The sequence below is a fragment of the Antedon bifida genome, chromosome 5, assembly GCF_963402885.1.
Source record: "Antedon bifida chromosome 5, ecAntBifi1.1, whole genome shotgun sequence".
In the NCBI taxonomy this organism is placed as follows: Eukaryota; Metazoa; Echinodermata; class Crinoidea; order Comatulida; family Antedonidae; genus Antedon; species Antedon bifida.
The window spans coordinates 25992713-26012164 of NC_136230.1; the positions used below are offsets into that span (position 1 = coordinate 25992713).

The following is a 19452-nucleotide window of genomic DNA, read 5'->3' on the forward strand; positions in this document are numbered from 1 at the left end:
TATGAACAAAAATGAGAACAATGAGACTAAATTGAAGATTGTTTATGATAATAATGTTAATTGTACACTGTGAACGCGAACTGATAAAACACATTTTCGCTTTATCTTATAATAATATGTAGTTATAAATAAGATAAACCATAATCGATAATGATAATATAAAATGTGATCTTTTATTTTTTTCATTTTTTTAATTATGCCCTGGCCTTTTCAATTTAAAAAAAGGGTTTAAAAAATAACAGTTATAGGCCTACTCTGAACTTTGATTCCAGTAAATACATATTTGTTAAATAATTATAATATCTACTGACGTCACAAGACCGGGAAACCTGGTTACAAATACCCGCTCGTTTTAAAAATTCCCGATTAAAATCCCTCTTTTGCTGGAAATTCCTCCAAGCTCGATTAAACTTAGTGCATACGCAACGCAATTAATTTCATAAGCGAAGGATCATCGGATACGTTGCTTGTGATTGGTCAAATTACTCGCAATGCCTCGTATAATCAAAGCGGCGCCATATAACCTTTGATACAATTCTTGCAGCTCGTACTACACAGCATGAAACTTTAAAAAATTTAATTAACTGAAATAAATTAAACAACAGATCATGATCTAAATTGATAAGTCTTCGTCATAAACTAAAAATAAATGTTGAAATAAAATTATTAGAAAATATAAATTTCAGAAACTCAGTTTCAATATATTGCACTTGCTATTGGTTTTGATACTCCAATCCGTCATAACATTGTTATGATTTTGACAATGACACAATCGAGGCCCCGGAACATGCATTATTTATAGAATCCACATATTTCTGGGTATTACGCTGAATATTCATTAGGGACAATACTATTATGGGAAAACTAAAATAAATAGAGTGGGAATAGAGAATCTCATCACTTTACTCCTGAATCATCACAACTCAAAACATACTTTGAAGAAGCTAAGAACACGTATAGGCCAACTTAGTGAAAATGTTCAGTCAGTTTGATATGCCAAGCGATGCAGTCGGCTCATCAGAAAAAGCCGCCAACGGAAAAGGACCAGAAGAGATGCGAGGAAAAAGTTCTTCTGCAAGAACGTACCTTAAACCCGTGGTTTTGGCAGTTTTTACAATATTCATGGTCAGCATTTTCACGTGGCAAACAGTGTATTTGGTACGGGTCTCAAATAGGTTAAGTCTTGTTGAAGAAGCCGTCCCAACGTCCAGTACTTGGCTTGCAAGTGACGACACAGAGGTAGGTCTTATTTAATTTATTTTCTAATTTTGTAGATGCATTCGCTGACGTTTAGGCCTATTTAAGTGTTCAATTAATTAGATTTTCAAACTATTCTCATCAATAATAGTATTATAATTACTATAGTATACTAAATACTAGTTGCTATTATTCATTTTCATCATTATTTTACTTTTGAAGAAAGTCTAAAATAAATAAATGATAAAAACGAATTGAAGCAATTATAAATGCATTCAAAACATGCTTTTACACAAAAAAAAATAAAAAAATTTGTTTTTACTTTTTGAATCGCGGGTCTTCACCATATGAAATTAAATCACAAATTGTAGTTCCTTAGCTACACATTTCAATTAAAAAACGTGAATAAAAATAATTACAAAAATTATATGTATTTCAAAAAATTATAGCTGACATGGTCAATATTAACTAGAAAAACACATCTGGGTTGATCCACTTAGATCAAGACACAACTTTGTGTTGATTACTAGCTGCATTATGGGAGTATGTTTCCATACGTGTTTGTTTTCAAAATGACTGGGGTAATAATGTTCGGCGCTTAGAGGTTTCACAACATTAGGCGCTATATAAATCCAGAATATTATTATTATTATCTTACAAAAATAAAAAGTATTTGTAGGCTTACATAGTTTATTTATTATCAAGAAAAGATTTTAAAATAATCACAAATAAGTTGTTTCTTGACAGGATTTTGGTATTCCCTTTTTTCCTTGGATTAGTTTTTTTTTTATACAAGTGCAGTTATTATCGTTATATTTTATATCCCAGCTTTGTGCATGAATTTCAGATATAATATTAATAGATTAAATATTAAATTAAAAATCATCCGTAACAGAAATCACGACAAAAAAAACATCATTTGTTAAAAAAAAAACTACAGAATGTCTAAAATCCTGCTATTAAAAAAAAATAGTCAGACTTTCTCCAGTAGAACGCGACTAAAAATAACACAAAAATGTTATAGAATGTCTTGCCACACTGTTTATTTTTCATATTTGTTTTAAATTGCCTCTGTAAATTATTAGATTAGTGTGAATCGTATTTTTGTCTACAATACCTGTAGGATTCCGTAGTTCCAAATAGCAGGGATGTGTTTTTATAGGCCTACCTCCCTGCAGATAAGTTTATTTTGTAGCGTTTATGATACAGCCACAGCAGGCACCCATTGTCTGAAACAGTATGAAGTCCTTAGTCCTAAATTACATATTTGAAGCACTGAGGGCGGTAGACATTATTTTCACAATTTTATAACAACAACAATACTGTAAATTAATTTGATTTTATTCTGTTAAATTCTACAGATAGAAGAAACATTTAAGAGCAAACGTAAGTATATTTCTTGTTTAATAGTATACAAATAATGAATGTTTATGAGTGTCATGGTACAAATAATGACACGAGGTGAATGATGAAAGTTATATTTCAACGAGACAAAGTCGAGTTGAAATATAACCTTTCATCTCACCAAACCAAATGCCATTATTTGTACCATTACACAAATAAAAACTTTCATTATTTGTTTTATATAACTAAATAAATAGATTCCTGTCATTTGAATCAGATTAAATGAAAGGTATTGATTCACATTGTTGAAACAGTAACATTTGGTTTTTAATAATATATTAAATATTATATTTATTTGGATGTTATAAACACACTTGTAAAATGTTATAAACACTAGTGTTAATTATGTCAACAAACAACCAAACAATCCTTAATACGTTTTTGTTGTGACCCTATCAATATATTTTCCTAAATATCAATAGAATGTATATATCAATACAATCAATATCAATAAAAACAATAAAAAAAATAAAAGACAATAACTAAAGTATAATTCATTTAACGAGGGCACATTTTTGACTGATGTAATGTTTGTATAATGTATATCTCTTCACCATATTGGGGAAAATTCTGATTGAAATTGAAAGTACTATCATTTTCTCCAAAATTTAGGATCAGTTCCGGATGGAGATTCTGTGCGTCACAACCGTCAACAAAATCAGGTAAGTCACCATCACAACATCTCATACTATTTTAGCACACCGAGTTTCTCATCGTATTCCATCTTATCTCATCGTACCCTAGGCCTTACTTTATCTTATCTAACCTACTTCTCTAATCTAATCGTATCCTAGGCCTCACTTTTTATCTCATCTAACCTCCCTCTAATCTCATCGTATCCTAGGCCTCATTCTCGTCTTATCCCATCGCATCTCCTATCACACCACCATTCCGTTTCAGTTCAAAACCCATCCACTTTCAAAATAATTAATGAGGTAATAATTTGCGGTAACATCGGATTTGTCAAATCAAAGCACCATTAAAAGAAATTAAAAGAAATTAAAGAATAAACACCATAAAACGTATGATCGCAAAGCCTAGAAATCGATACAAATCAACGGCTGTAACAGCAACTAGTATAAATTTGTCGCAGCCAATCATAAGTTCCTCTCTCGGCAAGACTGTGAGATTTCCTGGATACAATGAATTATTATTTTTTAAAAATATGATTGTATTTATTCTTGTTTATAGAGTGGTGGACAAAACTCACGACGATACATGACGTCACGAGCTGTACCGTCTGTCCACCTTGTTGCCAACACGAAGTCTAACGACCCTATTGAAGCTGGTAAGTTAACTGTTTTCTGGAAGTTTTCGCAAATGTAATTTGCATGTCGTTTACAGGATTCGAACCGCACATGTGTGTTTTTTAAAATTTATTTCCTTCACTGTGTTAATATAAGAGAAAAAACGGGAAAAAATTGCGACCAGTCACCTGCAGTTAGTTAAAATTTGATGACTTTCTCAATATTTCGTTTCTACACGATTTTCTGTTGTTGTTTTACTTAAACGTACGCTGACGTATTCGTTGAAGAAACCTCACAATTAGAGAGGTTTCGCAATCTTACGATAACGAAAACGGATACGTCACGCACACGTATTCGTTTTCGTAAGCCATAAAAAAATCTGTTTCGCATGGCAACGAAATATTCAGGCGCGTCCAAAATATGACTGCGGTAAATTTGAGCGAAGCGCAGGTACGTGTTGCTTGATGCTTGGCTGCCTAGGCCTAGCGTAACATCAAAGCGAGTGAGGACTTTAAAAAGTGCTATTTATCAAAATTGACTTGGCATTTTAGTAAATTACTTTAGTAAATTACTTTCAATAAATCTATAATTATATTATAATCATGAATCATTCCTGATTCAAATGCAAAATGTGCAAAATAGATCAAAAACTATACTCGTTTTGTAGTTACGAATATGACTGGTGATATTCGTCAACACGAATACGCTTTACGAATATGAAATGGGGATCAGCTCAAAAGTTTCACAAATGTATGACGTATCCGTTTTCGTTATCGTATTCGTAAGGTTGCGAAACCTCCCTATTATGACGAACGCAAGTGACATACGTATGGGCGGCCATTAGGGCCAGAATAGACAATGTATAAATATACAGAAATGACAAAACACGAACGCGATATAAATGTTTACTCTTTTAGCATTATGTTTATATTTTGATATTTTATCGTTGTTTAGAGAATTTTGTCAGATGGCGCAACGCTTCATCTGTTCTTCGTCACAGTTATCTACCAGTAATAGATGATACCTTTGTGAGGATCGTAACATCCGGGTTTTACAACGTGTATGCACAATTAACAATGGAAATAGATGAAGCCGACCTAATGCATGCAAAAAAGTACGGGTTCCAAGTTACTAAACGTGATCGTATTACTGGAGTTCACACGCCTCTCCTGACAGCTAGAGGTGTATTGTTTAAGTAAGACCTACTATTTTACCTTTAATCAACTTTATTTAGGCCTAATGCTTAAAATGTGCATGTATTTGTACCAGGGAGGTGAAAAAATAATAATAATTATTTTTTAACCTCCCTATTTGTACATCCATGACAGACATCTAGAATAAAGTAAGCGCTCAGATACTGGGCAAAATACAGTAGGCTACTAATACTTAACATAGGTCATGCTATATATAGCATTAAACTAAGTTCAGTAACTATTTTAGATAAAGATAACTAGAGATTTTAATAAGCATTTGTGACGTCACCATTTATTTATTATTTTTTCTGAAAATTAATCAGGAATGGTTTTTAAGTATACTAACGGCCAAAACTCAGGTCGATATCTTAAAATACACAATTTATATTTAAGTTAATTTAATTGTAGATTCAAGATTCAAGAAATTTTATTTGTCCATAAAAATGGAAATTCACTTTGCTTGGTAGATTAAAAACAACAATATTGCAACAATTTAAAACGTGCAGTATTATAACAGATTAAAAATACAAGATAAAAAGTTAAAAATACTGTTAAAAATGTAAAACTATTTAAAAATTGCATTATCGTCTTACATTAGAATTAAAAATATGAATACTATTTACAACGAAGGATTTTCTAGTTCTGCAAAGATTTGCTCTTGGAGGTCGTAGCCTAATACCTGATCTATTTAAGTTATAACAGTAATGTAACGGATGAGTGGGGTCTTCCATAATATTGTTTACTTTTTTTAAAATACTCTTTTCATAGATAAATGAACAAGGCGTTAGATCAGCTTTAATAATACGTTGTGCAATTTTACGTGGTCTCTCAATATTTTTCTTATCATTTTCAGTAAAGTTACCATAAAAACATCCAATGCTAAAAGATAAAATACTTTGAATAATACTTTGATAAAATAGAATTAAAATAGTGTTATCAACTCTAATTTGCTTGAGTTTTCTGAGAAAGTAGAGCCTTTGAGATGCCTTCTTGGAAATCATGAGAGAGTTTGACTCCCAGTTTAATTTGTTGTCAATTATAGTACCTAAGTATTTGTATTGGGTTACTCTTTCAACCTTGGTTTCTTTAATAGTTATTACATTATGTTCAACTGCGGTTTTACGAAAATCTATTATCATCTCTTTGGTTTTAGTAATATTAAGTATTAAGTTCATATCATCACACCAATTTACAAATCTTCCAACTTCATTAACAAATTCATTTACATTATGCTTACTATCGCAAAGAAAACCACTAATTACAGTATCGTCAGCGTATTTGACAATATTGCAATCTTTACTTAAAATATTAAAACTACTTGAATAAAAAGAGAACAAAATTGGAGAAATAACACATCCTTGAGGAGCTCCAACACTGATAGATTCTTTGTTGGATAGGATACCATTGCACTTAACCATCTGCGGTCTATTAATCAAAAAACTATATATAACTTTGGCGAGCTGAGGTGAGACATTAAAACTTAATAATCTATCAATTAAAACATGTGGTAAAATAGTATTAAAAGCACTGGAGAAATCGAAAAATATAGACCGTACATAATTTCTTTTTGAATCAAGGTGATGATATGTATCATGGAGATAAGAATTAACAGCATCGTCAACCCCTCTATTTTTCTTGTATGCAAATTGATTCTTATCTGCATTACCAATATTTTCCTTAAGTCTAGATACAATCAACCTTTCTAAGCATTTCATTATATTTGAAGTAATTGCAATTGGTCTGAATTGTAGGAAGGTTTGTTTAGATGCAGTCGGACACATTTTTTTCAGAAATCATGAATAATTCATTAGAATAATTATGACATAATATGTGACATTATAGAGGGCGCTATATAAGCATGGAGAGAGATTAAATGATTTGTGTAAACAGCGTTTGCCAACCGAAATGTTTGGTCTACTGGTACTGGAGCCCTCGGTTAGAGGTCTATCAAGAAAATGTTTTATTTTTAAATAGTTGAGAGAGATTATTTAGAGGGTTAGGTTTAGTATATTTAGGAAGTAGATCAGCTATTTTGCAATTCTTTATAATACAAAATAACAAAGGTAATGAATTAATGCCAATCGAACAAAATTATTGATCATGCGTAGTTTCTGTTGAATTTAAAACCATCGTAGAAGTTCTTACTGGAAGAATACCACTGAGTTTAATGTCTTATTTTGTATTTTTAGAATACGCGGTGTTGGTGGATCAAACCTACAAGCTGGCGTCGAGACCAAGCATACTAGTGGACAATTCTTTTTATGCAGAGGTCAGGAAATCGGTGTTCGAGCAGACCCAACATTTAGCCGTGGGTTGATTCTGGTGTCCGATGTAAACACAATAGATTCATCCAGTTTTCTTGGCCTTTGGAAAATAAAAAATGCGTATTATGCTGACGAGGAAAACAGATACTGCAGCTAAACAGACGCTAGCTATTATACTTGGTTCCTGCTCTGTATATACACTATCAAACTTTATGTGACAACAAAATGTGATGTGTCCATATATCGACATGATGATGCCATATCACTACGATTATTTGGGCACATCACACTTTTTTTTTTATCAAACTAGTTTTGATAGTGTAGACAAAGCTTTAGATGTAACGCAAGGATGTAATCTTAACGTACCGAAAGTGATTTGGCCACCAATCGCAAGCGATGCATTATTCAAACTGTCGCGTGCTTACCGTCAACTCGCGTTGCTTCGCGTTGGGTCTACGTCATTGCGTTGCGTCCTTATTTGGAACCAAGCTTAATATACGATAACCAATTATGTTGGTTATATTATTTGCTACATTTTACTGCCATTTTTATAACTTAGTTTAATTTTAAGAAAGTAATATCTGAACAATTCCGACCACAATAAAGTTTTGTGATCATAATTGACTCGGTAATTATAAAAGTTTGCTTTAATTTATTGGACTTTTATATCTTTGACGATTATTACGGTACTATAATCAAGAAAATGTTGTTTAATTTTAAACAAAAGTCTCAGTAATATCTGAACCATTCCGACCAAGAAGGACGTCACAATGTGTTTTGTGACGATTATTACGGTACTATAATCAAGAAAATGTTGTTTAATTTTCAACAAAAGTCTCAGTAATATCTGAACCATTCCGACCAAGAAGGATTCCACAATATTGTGTTTGTGTATCAAGAAAATGCTGCCGGTAGTGAAAACAAAGATTCTTACCCTACTGTACCTATATGGGCTTCCTAGATAGAGACGATTATTTTTATATTTTGTGAATACAAAAAACAGTACAATTTTTGTATTATTTATACCTTCGTCCTTCCTGCTACAAACGTATACTGCCGTTTCACTTGCATTTACATTTGTATTTAATAATATTGGTAGTATGTGTACCTACAGTAGAACTTTGGGATTCCCCTAATCCCTTTGCGATTTCCATAATCTCTTTGGGATTTTCCTTGAAAACAAGAGGAAATATAGTGTTTAACCTTACGGCCAGCCATAGGGGACAATCCTAATGGGACACTTCGTTGGGCCTGAATGTTTCCTGGTGTCGTTACCAAACACAAATGTAGGCCTATTCAGTCATTGGTTATGTTTTACCATCTCTTTTGTATGTATATCATGTTTAATTAATTATTATTAATTAAATGCAGAAGAGACCAATATGGTACTCTTTTCTGAGTACCAAAGGTGCCTCCTTATAGAAGTTATTATGTTATTATTACGTTCTGTGTAAACCGTTTAATAGTCCAAGAGCATTAGGGTTTGACCCGGAAATTTTTGGTAACAAGCTAATTTTTTCAGGAAAGGTCGAGAACTATGATTGGAACATCATACTAAAAGTCCTGAAAAATCCTCCTTGTGCTCTCCGAGAAATCCAAGATGGCGTCCAAAATGGCTGCCATTTTAAATTGGTCTATAACTTTGTAACCGCTTGTCGTAGATTATCGATTTTGGTTTCAAATAGTTCACAATATATACATTCCTATTTGCTCTAACAGAAAATTTTGTCAAAAAATGGCCGCTACTACAGTTTCTGGCAGTTTGACCTTTGACCTGGTCTTATCATATCTCGGTAATGGCTTGTCATAGAGAATTAAGATTAGGCCCAAATTGTTCAGAACATGCATATTTTTATTTGGTGTAATGAAATATTTTATCCCAAAATGACCGGAAGTGAGGTTATTGACCTCTTATTGACCTATTCATATCTCTTTACCGTATCTCAAGAAATATTTGTCGTAGAGCATTACTTTTGGTGTCATATTGTTTGGAACATATACATTTCTATTTAGTCTAATACAACAGTTTGCCCTCAAATGCTCGGAAGTAAGTTAATTTATTGAAAATTTAAAAAATCAAAGAGCTACATAGGCAGAGGATATGAATACTGTAGAAAAAATCTAAATCAAAGTTTTAACTCTGCCTTAAAACATGTTTTGGGCATAGCACATCATCAGGTAAAGTTACAAAAAGAAAATATCAAGTCAATAACTTACAAAGAATAACTGTCATTGGCTAATCAAAGTTGGTTAAGTAAACAAAAAAAATGGGTTATTCCGCAACATTTTATTGGGTAGTTGAAGAGTGTTTTGTTATTTTCAACAATAACCTTGAGGGTAAATTTTACTGTAATAAGGGTATGAACTATACAAGAAAAAACCAAAATAATCATTTATTTAACTTCGATAGAACAAAGAATATCATGGGACACGTTAATTGAAATTCTCATACTAGTATGGTTGAAAGGTTATTGCTACAAAATGTCACCTATATGTAGATGTCATGAATACATTTTAAATGCGTTATTCGTCTGTAACTCGCATTACAGTACATACGCGAATTAGTGCTTTTGTTGAAATCACGTCGTTATTTTTATAATTTATTATAGAAATTATGATAATTTTTTTTGTTCAGAAAAGTAGAAATGTTATGTAATTTAGGAAATGTATAGACTTTATAATACTGTGAGTGTGAGAATGAAATGTTCAGGTCATATACATTTCGCATGGAAATGCTCAATTGGCAGGGAACACTATGTACATGGCATATATTATACTCCGGATTGTCAAAAACTTAATGTTAAAGACCATTTTATTTGTAAAAATAATGCATTTTGAAACATGAAACCAGGTCATTCCTTGTTTTAAAAGAGAATGCACTATTGAATGTTCTCAAACGTCATAACGTCATAACTTTTGGGCAAACATGCAACAACACCCATACAGATGAACATGATGATAATGATGTGAAAGAAGCAACAAACACCAAGATGTTGAAGATGCAACATCAGATGATGAATGACTGTAACAGAATGCTGCTGATCAATGTTGAAGTGATTTAAAGACCCTTATTTTGCATATTTTCAATATTTAATAAATCATATATAGGGCATATGGCGATACTTTTTTCATCTTTAAACAGTTAAATATGTAACTGGGGGACTAGCTCAAATGGTAGAGCTCTCACTTAGCATGTGAGAGGTACCGGGATCATTGCCCGGGTATTCCAATCTATTTTTTATAGATTTCAGCAAGGACCAAATAAAATCTGAATCTGGAAAAGAAAGTCTATGCATGCCGAGTAAAGAGCGTTTGACGTGAAATACCTAGGGTATATTCTCTTTTTATCATAAATAAGCCATACAACGAACATTTAAAGCAAGGAATGTTTCAAAATGCATTTTTACAAAGTCAACAAGGCCATATACATGGCTGCAGTCGCGTGCGTAAATTTGAGTTATTGTTTATTTACCGACCGACCAACTGACCGAATTTGCTAAAAATGTTTAAAAATGTTCACATTTTTAAAAACATTTCCTCCAAGTATTAAATAATATCCAGTGTCAAAATAACGAAAAAATATGAATATGAGTTAGTGTTTACCAACTGACCGAATAACCGAAATTGCTGAAAATGTAAAAAAAATTGTAAAAACATTTATATTTGCCTCCAAGTATTAATATCCAGTGTCAAAATAACGAAAAAATATGAATGTGAGTTAGTGTTTACCGACTGACCAACCGACCGAAATTGCTGAAAAAGTTAAAAAATGTTGAAAAATGTTTAAAAACATTTATATTTGCCTACAAGTATTAATATCCAGTGTCAAAATAACAAAAAAATATGAATATGAGTTAGTGTTTACCGACCGACATAGTGAGCAATAGAGTCGCGTTTGCACGCAATTCAAAATTGCATATAAATGGTCGGATATGTGCTGTGTACATATGTATTTGCCAATTGTCTTTTGTTTACTTAACCAACTTTGATTAGCCACTGACAGTTATTCTTTGTAATTTATTGACTTCATATTTTCTTTTTGTAACAATTCACTTTACCTGATGATGTGCTATGCCCAAAACATGTTTTAAGGCAGAGTTAAAACTTTGATTTAGATTTTTTCTACAGTATTCATATCCTCTGCCTATGTAGCTCTTTGATTTTTTAAGTTTTCAATAAATTAACTTACTCCCGAGCATTTGAGGGCAAACTGTTGTATTAGACTAAATAGAAATGTATATGTTCCAAACAATATGACACCAAAAGTAATGCTCTACGACAAATATTTCTTGAGATACGGTAAAGAGATATGAATAGGTCAATAAGAGGTCAATAACCTCACTTCCGGTCATTTTGGGATAAAATATTTCATTACACCAAATAAAAATATGCATGTTCTGAACAATTTGGGCCTAATCTTAATTCTCTATGACAAGCCATTACCGAGATATGATAAGACCAGGTCAAAGGTCAAAGGCCAGAAACTGTAGTAGCGGCCATTTTTTGACAAAATTTTCTGTTAGAGCAAATAGGAATGTATATATTGTGAACTATTTGACACCAAAATCGATACTCTACGACAAGAGTTTACAAAGTTATAGACCAATTTAAAATGGCAGCCATTTTGGACGCCATCTTGGATTTCTCGGAGAGCACAAGGAGGATTTTTCAGGACTTTTAGTATGATGTTCCAATCATAGTTCTCGACCTTTCCTGAAAAAATTAGCTTGTTACCAGAAATTTCCGGGTCTGCCTATACTTATGAACTAATGCTCTTGGACTATAATGTCATAATGACCGTGAATCTCGAATAAGTTTTTGTCACACCGCCCTCTATTTATAGGTGTTGGTTTCTTCACCTAACTTTTGTATTCTATTACATTATCAAAAGATAAGTTATTTTAAGTAAGAAAATATCAATGAGAATTTGAAGCACTAGTCCGCAGGCACACGCCATGTTGTAATCAATCTCGAGCGGATACTTTGTTGACCATATTTTTGTTTTTTTCAACTCCGAGTTTGCTTGAGTTTTTAATTAAAGCCATTGTGTAGAATTATGCATGTCTTCTGCAATTTGCCGAAGTTTGTCAACTGGTCTACTCTAGAAAATTTACTGTAGTGTATAGGCCTACGACACTGCGACTTAAGAGCGGGCTAAGTATCTCAAATGTCGCGTTATCCTGTATAGTAAATTGTAAATAAAACGCTTATGATGATTATATATATATTTTTAGATTTAGCTTTAAAAATGCATTATCATTTGGATAATGACTAATATACTGTTATAAGTATTTAAAATAAAAATTTAAATAAACATGCAGTTGCAAAAATGACTGAAAACGATATTCTGTTTTGTGCCCATTTCGTTTTTTCACTAATGTTTTCAGAGTTTTAAAAATAATATAAACATTTGCACCAATATTGATGGGAAGAAACATTACCCAGCGGGAGTTTTGCGCTTTGATTGATCAGTTAACAAGGCTGCAGTCACGGTGCTCGACTGACCGACCAACCAACCGACTGACCGACCAACCGACCGACATAGTGAGCTGTAGAGTCGCGTTTGCACGCGGCTAAAAACTAGATTCAACCTCAAGCAAGAATAGGTATGGCACGCCATGTGTGACGAAATGTTTTCTTTTTACGGAACACTTAGTTAACAACTTAATTAGTTATTTAACATCGCTGAAAACATTTGCATTTAAACTTCTGCATAAAAACACTTTATTTTATACGTCACGGGTCTGCGTCCGTCTAAAATAACAAACACGCAGCAGGTGTACAGTAATTGAAATGTCACAATATTTTGACGCGTTTCAAGTGTCATATTTAATATTCCGGAGTGTCTCATTCTGTAGAGGGCCTATGCGAGTGTTAAAAGGGAAACTTAATTCATTTGGTCTAATATTGCAGTTTACCACATAAAAAATTCTAATTTTGACGAAGAAAAATGGTATAATTCTAGAGAGAAGTTGTATTTAGGGAGGAGTTTCACAAAATAAGTAAATAAATGTACATTGTTAAGTTAAAGTTAACTTATAACGAATATACACAGTCCGTGCAACACATCTTGTTTTGACAATTAAAATCCTGTGTAATCTCGGAAACGAGAAGAGGCATTAATCTCACTCTCCCTTCTTCTCTCTTCCCTGGTGGAATCTTGATTGATAAATTGATAAACTGGAGCAACACAGTCCTTGCACCTGAATAATTTTACTGTGTGGTTGTTGCATTCCCCGATGATTTTTATTATTAATGACAGCTATCAGTCCGCAACAAAAAGATTATATTAAATGCCTAGAGGGGCAATTGCTGAGAGGCCATTGGGTCTCACACTAGCCTTAGACAAGGCATGGTGTTTCTCACAGTCAGGATCCAACAGCACCATTGCCGAGGGGGCAGTTGCGGCAATCATCTAAAACTGTTACAGTCTCAGATGAGGGTGGTTGGGCCTAGAGCGCCTCACAAATTGGAAGCTAACGATACATTTAAGAAACTGACGATTTACAAGGCAAACACAGTACGTAACTGAAAGTCAGTCGCAATACTTTGCAGATTTTCTTATAGAAACAAAATAAAAACACATATACAGATACCTTTAAAATGTATGTACATTTTTACAAAAAGCATAGTTTTCTGCAGTTACTGTATTTAGTTGTGGTACTATTTCTTTGTGTGGATTCCATGGGTTTGAAAGGAAAACCAGGATGTGCAAGGTATTACTACGCAGAAAAAGTTTCACATCCAAAGAAAAACTGTCACCCAAAGGTAAGAATTTCTTTTTATTGAAAGATCAGGTGCAGATTAGGAAGACAATGCAATCATCGAAAAGTAAACAAATAAGATTATTAATTATTGTCATTATGGGATTTCCATTTCAAGTAATCATTACTTTCTTCTTTGATAAATACATACATATCATAGGCCTACAGTAGGATAAATTCGATAAAGTAAAAAAGAGAGAAGGCAGAAGACAAAAAAAGAAAAAGTGATTAGCAAATGTAAAACAAAATAATGATAACAATAAAGCAAAACAACAGCAAAAACAAAAGCAGGAAAACTGGTTACGGTATACAAAAAGTCTTATAGATATAAAATACATTTTAATTGAAATTAAAAGGTGCATGTGTTTGTGAGAAAAGCTAAAAAATATCATACATCTAGTAGTTGATCACATTTACAAAAAGTCTCAAATGGTTTTTAGGCTTGCATGAAAATCCCATATTCAAGGAAATAAAACTAGATTGTGAAATGTGTGAAATTATTCACTGAATATACAATCATTGATTTTCCCTTTTTTGGGTAATAAATGCAAACAAAAATCTTATAAAGTTTGAAAAAGCAATGTTAAATCGTTGATTGGTGAAATTAAGAACTATTATTATCAATATTAGCACATACATGATATTAGCTTTTTAGAAGTTTCTAATCCCGACTCTATAACTCACTATGTCGGTCGGTCGGTAAACCCTAAATGTTGGTAAACACTAACTCAAATTAATATTTTTTTTTATTTTGACAGTGGATTTTAATACTTTTGAGCAATTTCGGTCGGTTGGTCGGTCGGTAAACACTGACTCATATTCATATTTTTCGTTATTTTGACACTGGATATTAATACTAATAATTAATAATATAAATGTTTTTAAAAAATGTTCAACATTTTTTAACATTTTCAGCAATTTCGGTTGGTCGGTCGGTCGGTAAACACTAACTCATGTTCATATTTTTTCGTTATTTTGACAGTGGATATTAATAGATGGAGGCAAAGTATAAATGTTTTAAAAAATTGTTTAACAATTTTTAACATTTTCAGAAATGTCGGTCGGTTGGTCAGTAAACACTAACTCAAATTTGCGCACGCGACTGCAGCCATGTATATGGCCTTGTTTTCATCGGAATCCAAATTATTAATTTTTGTTGTTGATCGAATAATTACAAAAAGAAATACATAAAATAGAATACTGTAGGCTACTGAACTTTGTTTTGACAATACTTGTTTGTATTTATTTCATTTTGTATTGAATATTAAATCAAATAAAAAATAACGTCAAAAGATGGTTTGCTGTATCTCGTTTTCTTCAAGCATTCTTTTGTTGTCTACTATGACTATTTTGTGCTACTCGGAGACTGCGGCAATTAACAAACTCATAGAATAATAAAAAAAGACGCATACAACATAAGTTCTGGCTTAAATAGTTTAATTAGTAAATGAACATTCGCCCATGTAAAACTGCACATAAAAGTCATAAGCAAATATAAGTTATATAGCAATAATTTTCCAATTCTAAGTAATATGTATGTTTATGATTTTGTGAATGGAAATAAAGAAAGAAATTAAGTAAAGTAAGAAGGCATTATGGTTTACGGTACACATTGTATAGTATGCTATTCCATTTCTCTACCAACAACTTTTCTGCAAACAATTTTCATAAATTGATATTGATATTTTTAGCGGTACGGTTATTACCGTAGGTAATTGGAGCAGGTGGCGGTACCGCTGTGCCCCGTTGTATCATCTGCACCTTTAGATTAAAGGTAAAATAATAGACCAGGTGATTCGTTTAAAAATGGCAATTTGTTCCCCGGAAATGGAATTTGAATGAGCTACTGTAACAAAAATGTGATAACTGCCCAACTTACTTGGCAACATGAGTACTTAGATTTCATACGTGTATCTTATAGATGAATCTATATTAAATAACCGGTTTGTGTGGGAATATTCCTGTATCTCTTTAGAGGTCATCAGTCTATGGTACGATACCAGCCCACTTGGCGTTGTTTAATTTTGTATAAAGGGAAAGTGAGATTGCAAGAGTTTATAAATACAATTGTTTCTTTCTGAATTATTGAAGAAACTTATTATCGTTAGCTCAACATTTTCGAATTTGACATTTTTTCACCCCATTTTGACACTCATTTCAACTTTTTTTTATTACTTATTTTAATTCAATCTATTCAATTTTTGTTTTCGAAGTTTAGACTGGTATGCATGAAAAATAGTAATTAATTTTGTTTATTGATTGGAATCTAGGATTAAAAATCTATGTGTTTTTATATAGTCGTTCGTTATCGTCATAAATGGGCCTTAGGTCAACAAGTTTAAAGGTCTACCTACATTTTTATTTTCATATAATTCTCTTCGCCGTCTGTTATTCGTTGACTATTATTGTTATTTCATTTCGTCAAACCGCGTATCAAAATGTATCTTAATTATAGAATTCTACTATTAATTAGTTCTACCGCTTATTCGACCCGAGTGTGAAGGCCGGTGTACTTAGCATTCGTGCTCAACCTCAAACATGGCTAATTAGTACTGTAGGTCTGCAATTAGCAAGCAGTAATTTCAACTTGATGACAGCGTGAGTTACTAACGAGTTAACGATTACATTTTCATAGGAACTTGTTAAGCTGGGCGTTACCAGAGGCAGAGGTTTGCAAGATCAATTACAAGCCGCTGTTATGATAGCGAGAAGTTGGCTTGTCAAGAAAGCATTTGTCACTTTGCTACGCTGACATTATACAAATGATTACTCGTTTGATGTCGCGCTAAAAATCACAATTCATTACTATGCCATTGGCTATTAGTACTTCCGATATTGTAACAGTAATAATAATATCATTTCCTAAATTGACAGACCGAACAGTTTTATTTTTAAATCGTTTTGTTTTTTTGTTCACAAGATTATTCTAAAATAGTTGTTTTTTATTCTACCGTAATGCATAAAATGAGTTCTTTAAAATGAGAAACATAACCCAAAATTCTTTTGCATTAAAATTAGAGCCAAAAAATGGATGATAAAGTTACGTTCCACCCTGATGTTCTTAATACCTAGGCCTAAACAAAACCAAATAATAAAGTTCATTCGATATATAGATATGTCTACCATACAGAGTTAAAGGACAAGGCAAACAGCTAATACGCCTACATTCATTTCACGTTATCTCGGATATGACACTTCGAAAAAGAAAAGTGCCCTTCTCCACTTATAACCATTCTATAATTAATTGTAGTTTGTTGTTTGTATTTTGCAGATGGTGTTATTGACTCGCTGCAACGGATACTGCGCCAAATCGTCATCGGCCGAGCCCGTCATCAGTTTCCGTAGCGTTGTTCGTCATCCGTTTAAATATAATTGTCAAAGTTGTCAGGACCTAACCTCGTCCATGAGAGCAATACGCCTACAGTGCGCCAACAACGAACGAGTTTACGCCACCTATCGGTACATACTGGAATGTTCATGTAAATCATGTCGAATCGATAGGCGCAGTAAGTCATAATTGTGCCGAGAAAAACTAAGAATAACTGAGCAACTGAAAGAAGAGAAGGGCTACGATTTCGGAACCAGCGTCTCATTTCAGTATACGGTTAAATCCGACGACGAATTATATTAGATCTAAAGCGTCCACGGTCTCCTAATACAGGCCTACGTTACAAATAGCCTACACTTTGAATTATGCCTACACAGGCAAAAGGAGCTGAACAATTACATAACATTCCATGTTTAGCCTACTTAAGTTAACGAAAATAAATTATTCAGAGCATCAGATACTAAGATTGAACCTTTCTGAGAGAATGTTTAACAGTAGTGAGAACACGTATGTTATATATAATATATATATTGGTTAAACATTTTAATAATCTTTAGGGCCTATTAGGCCTACTCCAATAGGTCTAAGTTCTGTGATGACGTTATGGTTTCAACACATACTCATCGGCTATAGCAAAGAAAGCTGTTTTTCTTTCGATCGGTTAAAATGCCTGCAGATATTATGAGTAAAAATTGAGGACAATATTGTTTTAGCCTCTATATCTTGTGAATTTAATTCAGGACACCTGGCATTTATTGCCTAACGGACACCTGTGATTCACGGTCATTTACATCTGTAATTTTTGCATATTTAAAGAAATTACGCCAGGAATCTAAATTATCTACTTATTTTGTTTAATCCTTTCGCCAGACTATATATTCTTAAAAACGAATGTATCCGCATTTATTGCTTTTATAATTTGTTTTTATTTAAAGGGTAGCTCCAAGACTTTCTCACAACATTCTATTCTCTTAGAAAAAGTTCAGCAAAGAGCCACAAAACTTGCTGTGGAAATTAAAACTCAACCATATAGTGACCGAATGAAATTTATGAAACTGCCATCATTAGCATTTCGAAGAAAGAGGTCTTGCTGCTTACAGATTTTTAGAATGATACAAAAGTATGATAATGTTAATCCGGGTGTCTTTTTTGAATTAGCACCATCTACTGTAACTAGAGGCCACAATTTTAAAATTAAAAAAGTTCATAGTAAATCGAAACACAGACAGAAATTCTTTTCAATATCTGCAGTAAATGATTGGAATAGTTTGCCATATCATATAGTAAATGCATCCTCTATAAATAATTTTAAAACCCATCTTGAAACACACTGGAAAACCCACAACCTAAAGTTTGAGCCATATAACTAAGATGTCCAAAGAGGGACTCACAAACCTTAACAGGTTTATAGTCTAAAGGTCAAGGTAAATCAAAGTAAAACACTCATAGTAGCCAAACTTACAGGCAGAACGAGTGTCATGTAAAAAGTGATCCTTCAGGACTTTTCCGTAGTGTTATAAGATAGGAATTTTACTGATTTTCAACCACTTGCAATCATCACATGGGTATTTGTAATATAGTATTTTCCTATATTGATGATTGTTCTTTCTTATTCATGTCCTTTTTTAACAGAAAATGTTACAAATGTACATATATGTGTCAATTTGGTTAATTTCCTATCTTGTAACAGGATCGCCTTTAAATCTGCCTTGAAAACTCATCTTTTTCTTCAGATTGAGCTCTCTCATGCACCGCGCCTTTGATCACTTGCTGCTGGAATTGGCGCGTTACAAATTCGTACTATTATTATTAACACTAGAAAAAGTCATGTAGAAAATGGACCTTATTTCATGATGTTAGTGGGGTTATTGTTGCATGCTATAAAGGTTTATATTTTATAATGTTAAACCTGGATCTACCACCCTTTAAATCTAAAACTAAGAAAAAAGATAATGTATCAAGTGTTCTGATTGGTTCTTATTCTTGTACCCGTTATAATTATGTATTCCATTCTGCAAATGGCGGGATCTCCGCTACTTAAAGATGTATTGTCCC

At 32.7% G+C, this 19452-nt stretch overlaps 1 protein-coding gene and 1 long non-coding RNA gene across 2 annotated transcripts in view; one reads left to right on the plus strand and one right to left on the minus strand.

The window, feature by feature from the left end:
* Nucleotides 1–19452, minus strand: part of LOC144842814 (uncharacterized) — a 34462-nt gene that overhangs the window by 5455 nt on the left and 9555 nt on the right. The gene's annotated exons all lie outside the window — the stretch shown is intronic.
* Nucleotides 784–8763, plus strand: LOC144842322 (uncharacterized). Its single transcript, XM_078698759.1, has 6 exons — nucleotides 784–1239; nucleotides 2559–2583; nucleotides 3214–3263; nucleotides 3793–3889; nucleotides 4803–5043; nucleotides 7231–8763. The coding sequence occupies exons 1-6, from the start codon at nucleotides 976–978 to the stop codon at nucleotides 7460–7462; spliced, it is 909 nt and encodes a 302-aa protein (XP_078554885.1). The 5' UTR covers nucleotides 784–975; the 3' UTR covers nucleotides 7463–8763.

Bases quoted from the DNA above. Each gene is read 5' to 3' on its own strand.
- LOC144842322 (XM_078698759.1), top strand. From the start codon at position 976: ATGTTCAGTCAGTTTGATATGCCAAGCGATGCAGTCGGCTCATCAGAA. The intron at 1,240-2,558 runs GTAGGTCTTATT...TAAATTCTACAG, and splicing joins TTGCAAGTGACGACACAGAG to ATAGAAGAAACATTTAAGAG. The intron at 2,584-3,213 runs GTAAGTATATTT...TCCAAAATTTAG, and splicing joins AGAAACATTTAAGAGCAAAC to GATCAGTTCCGGATGGAGAT.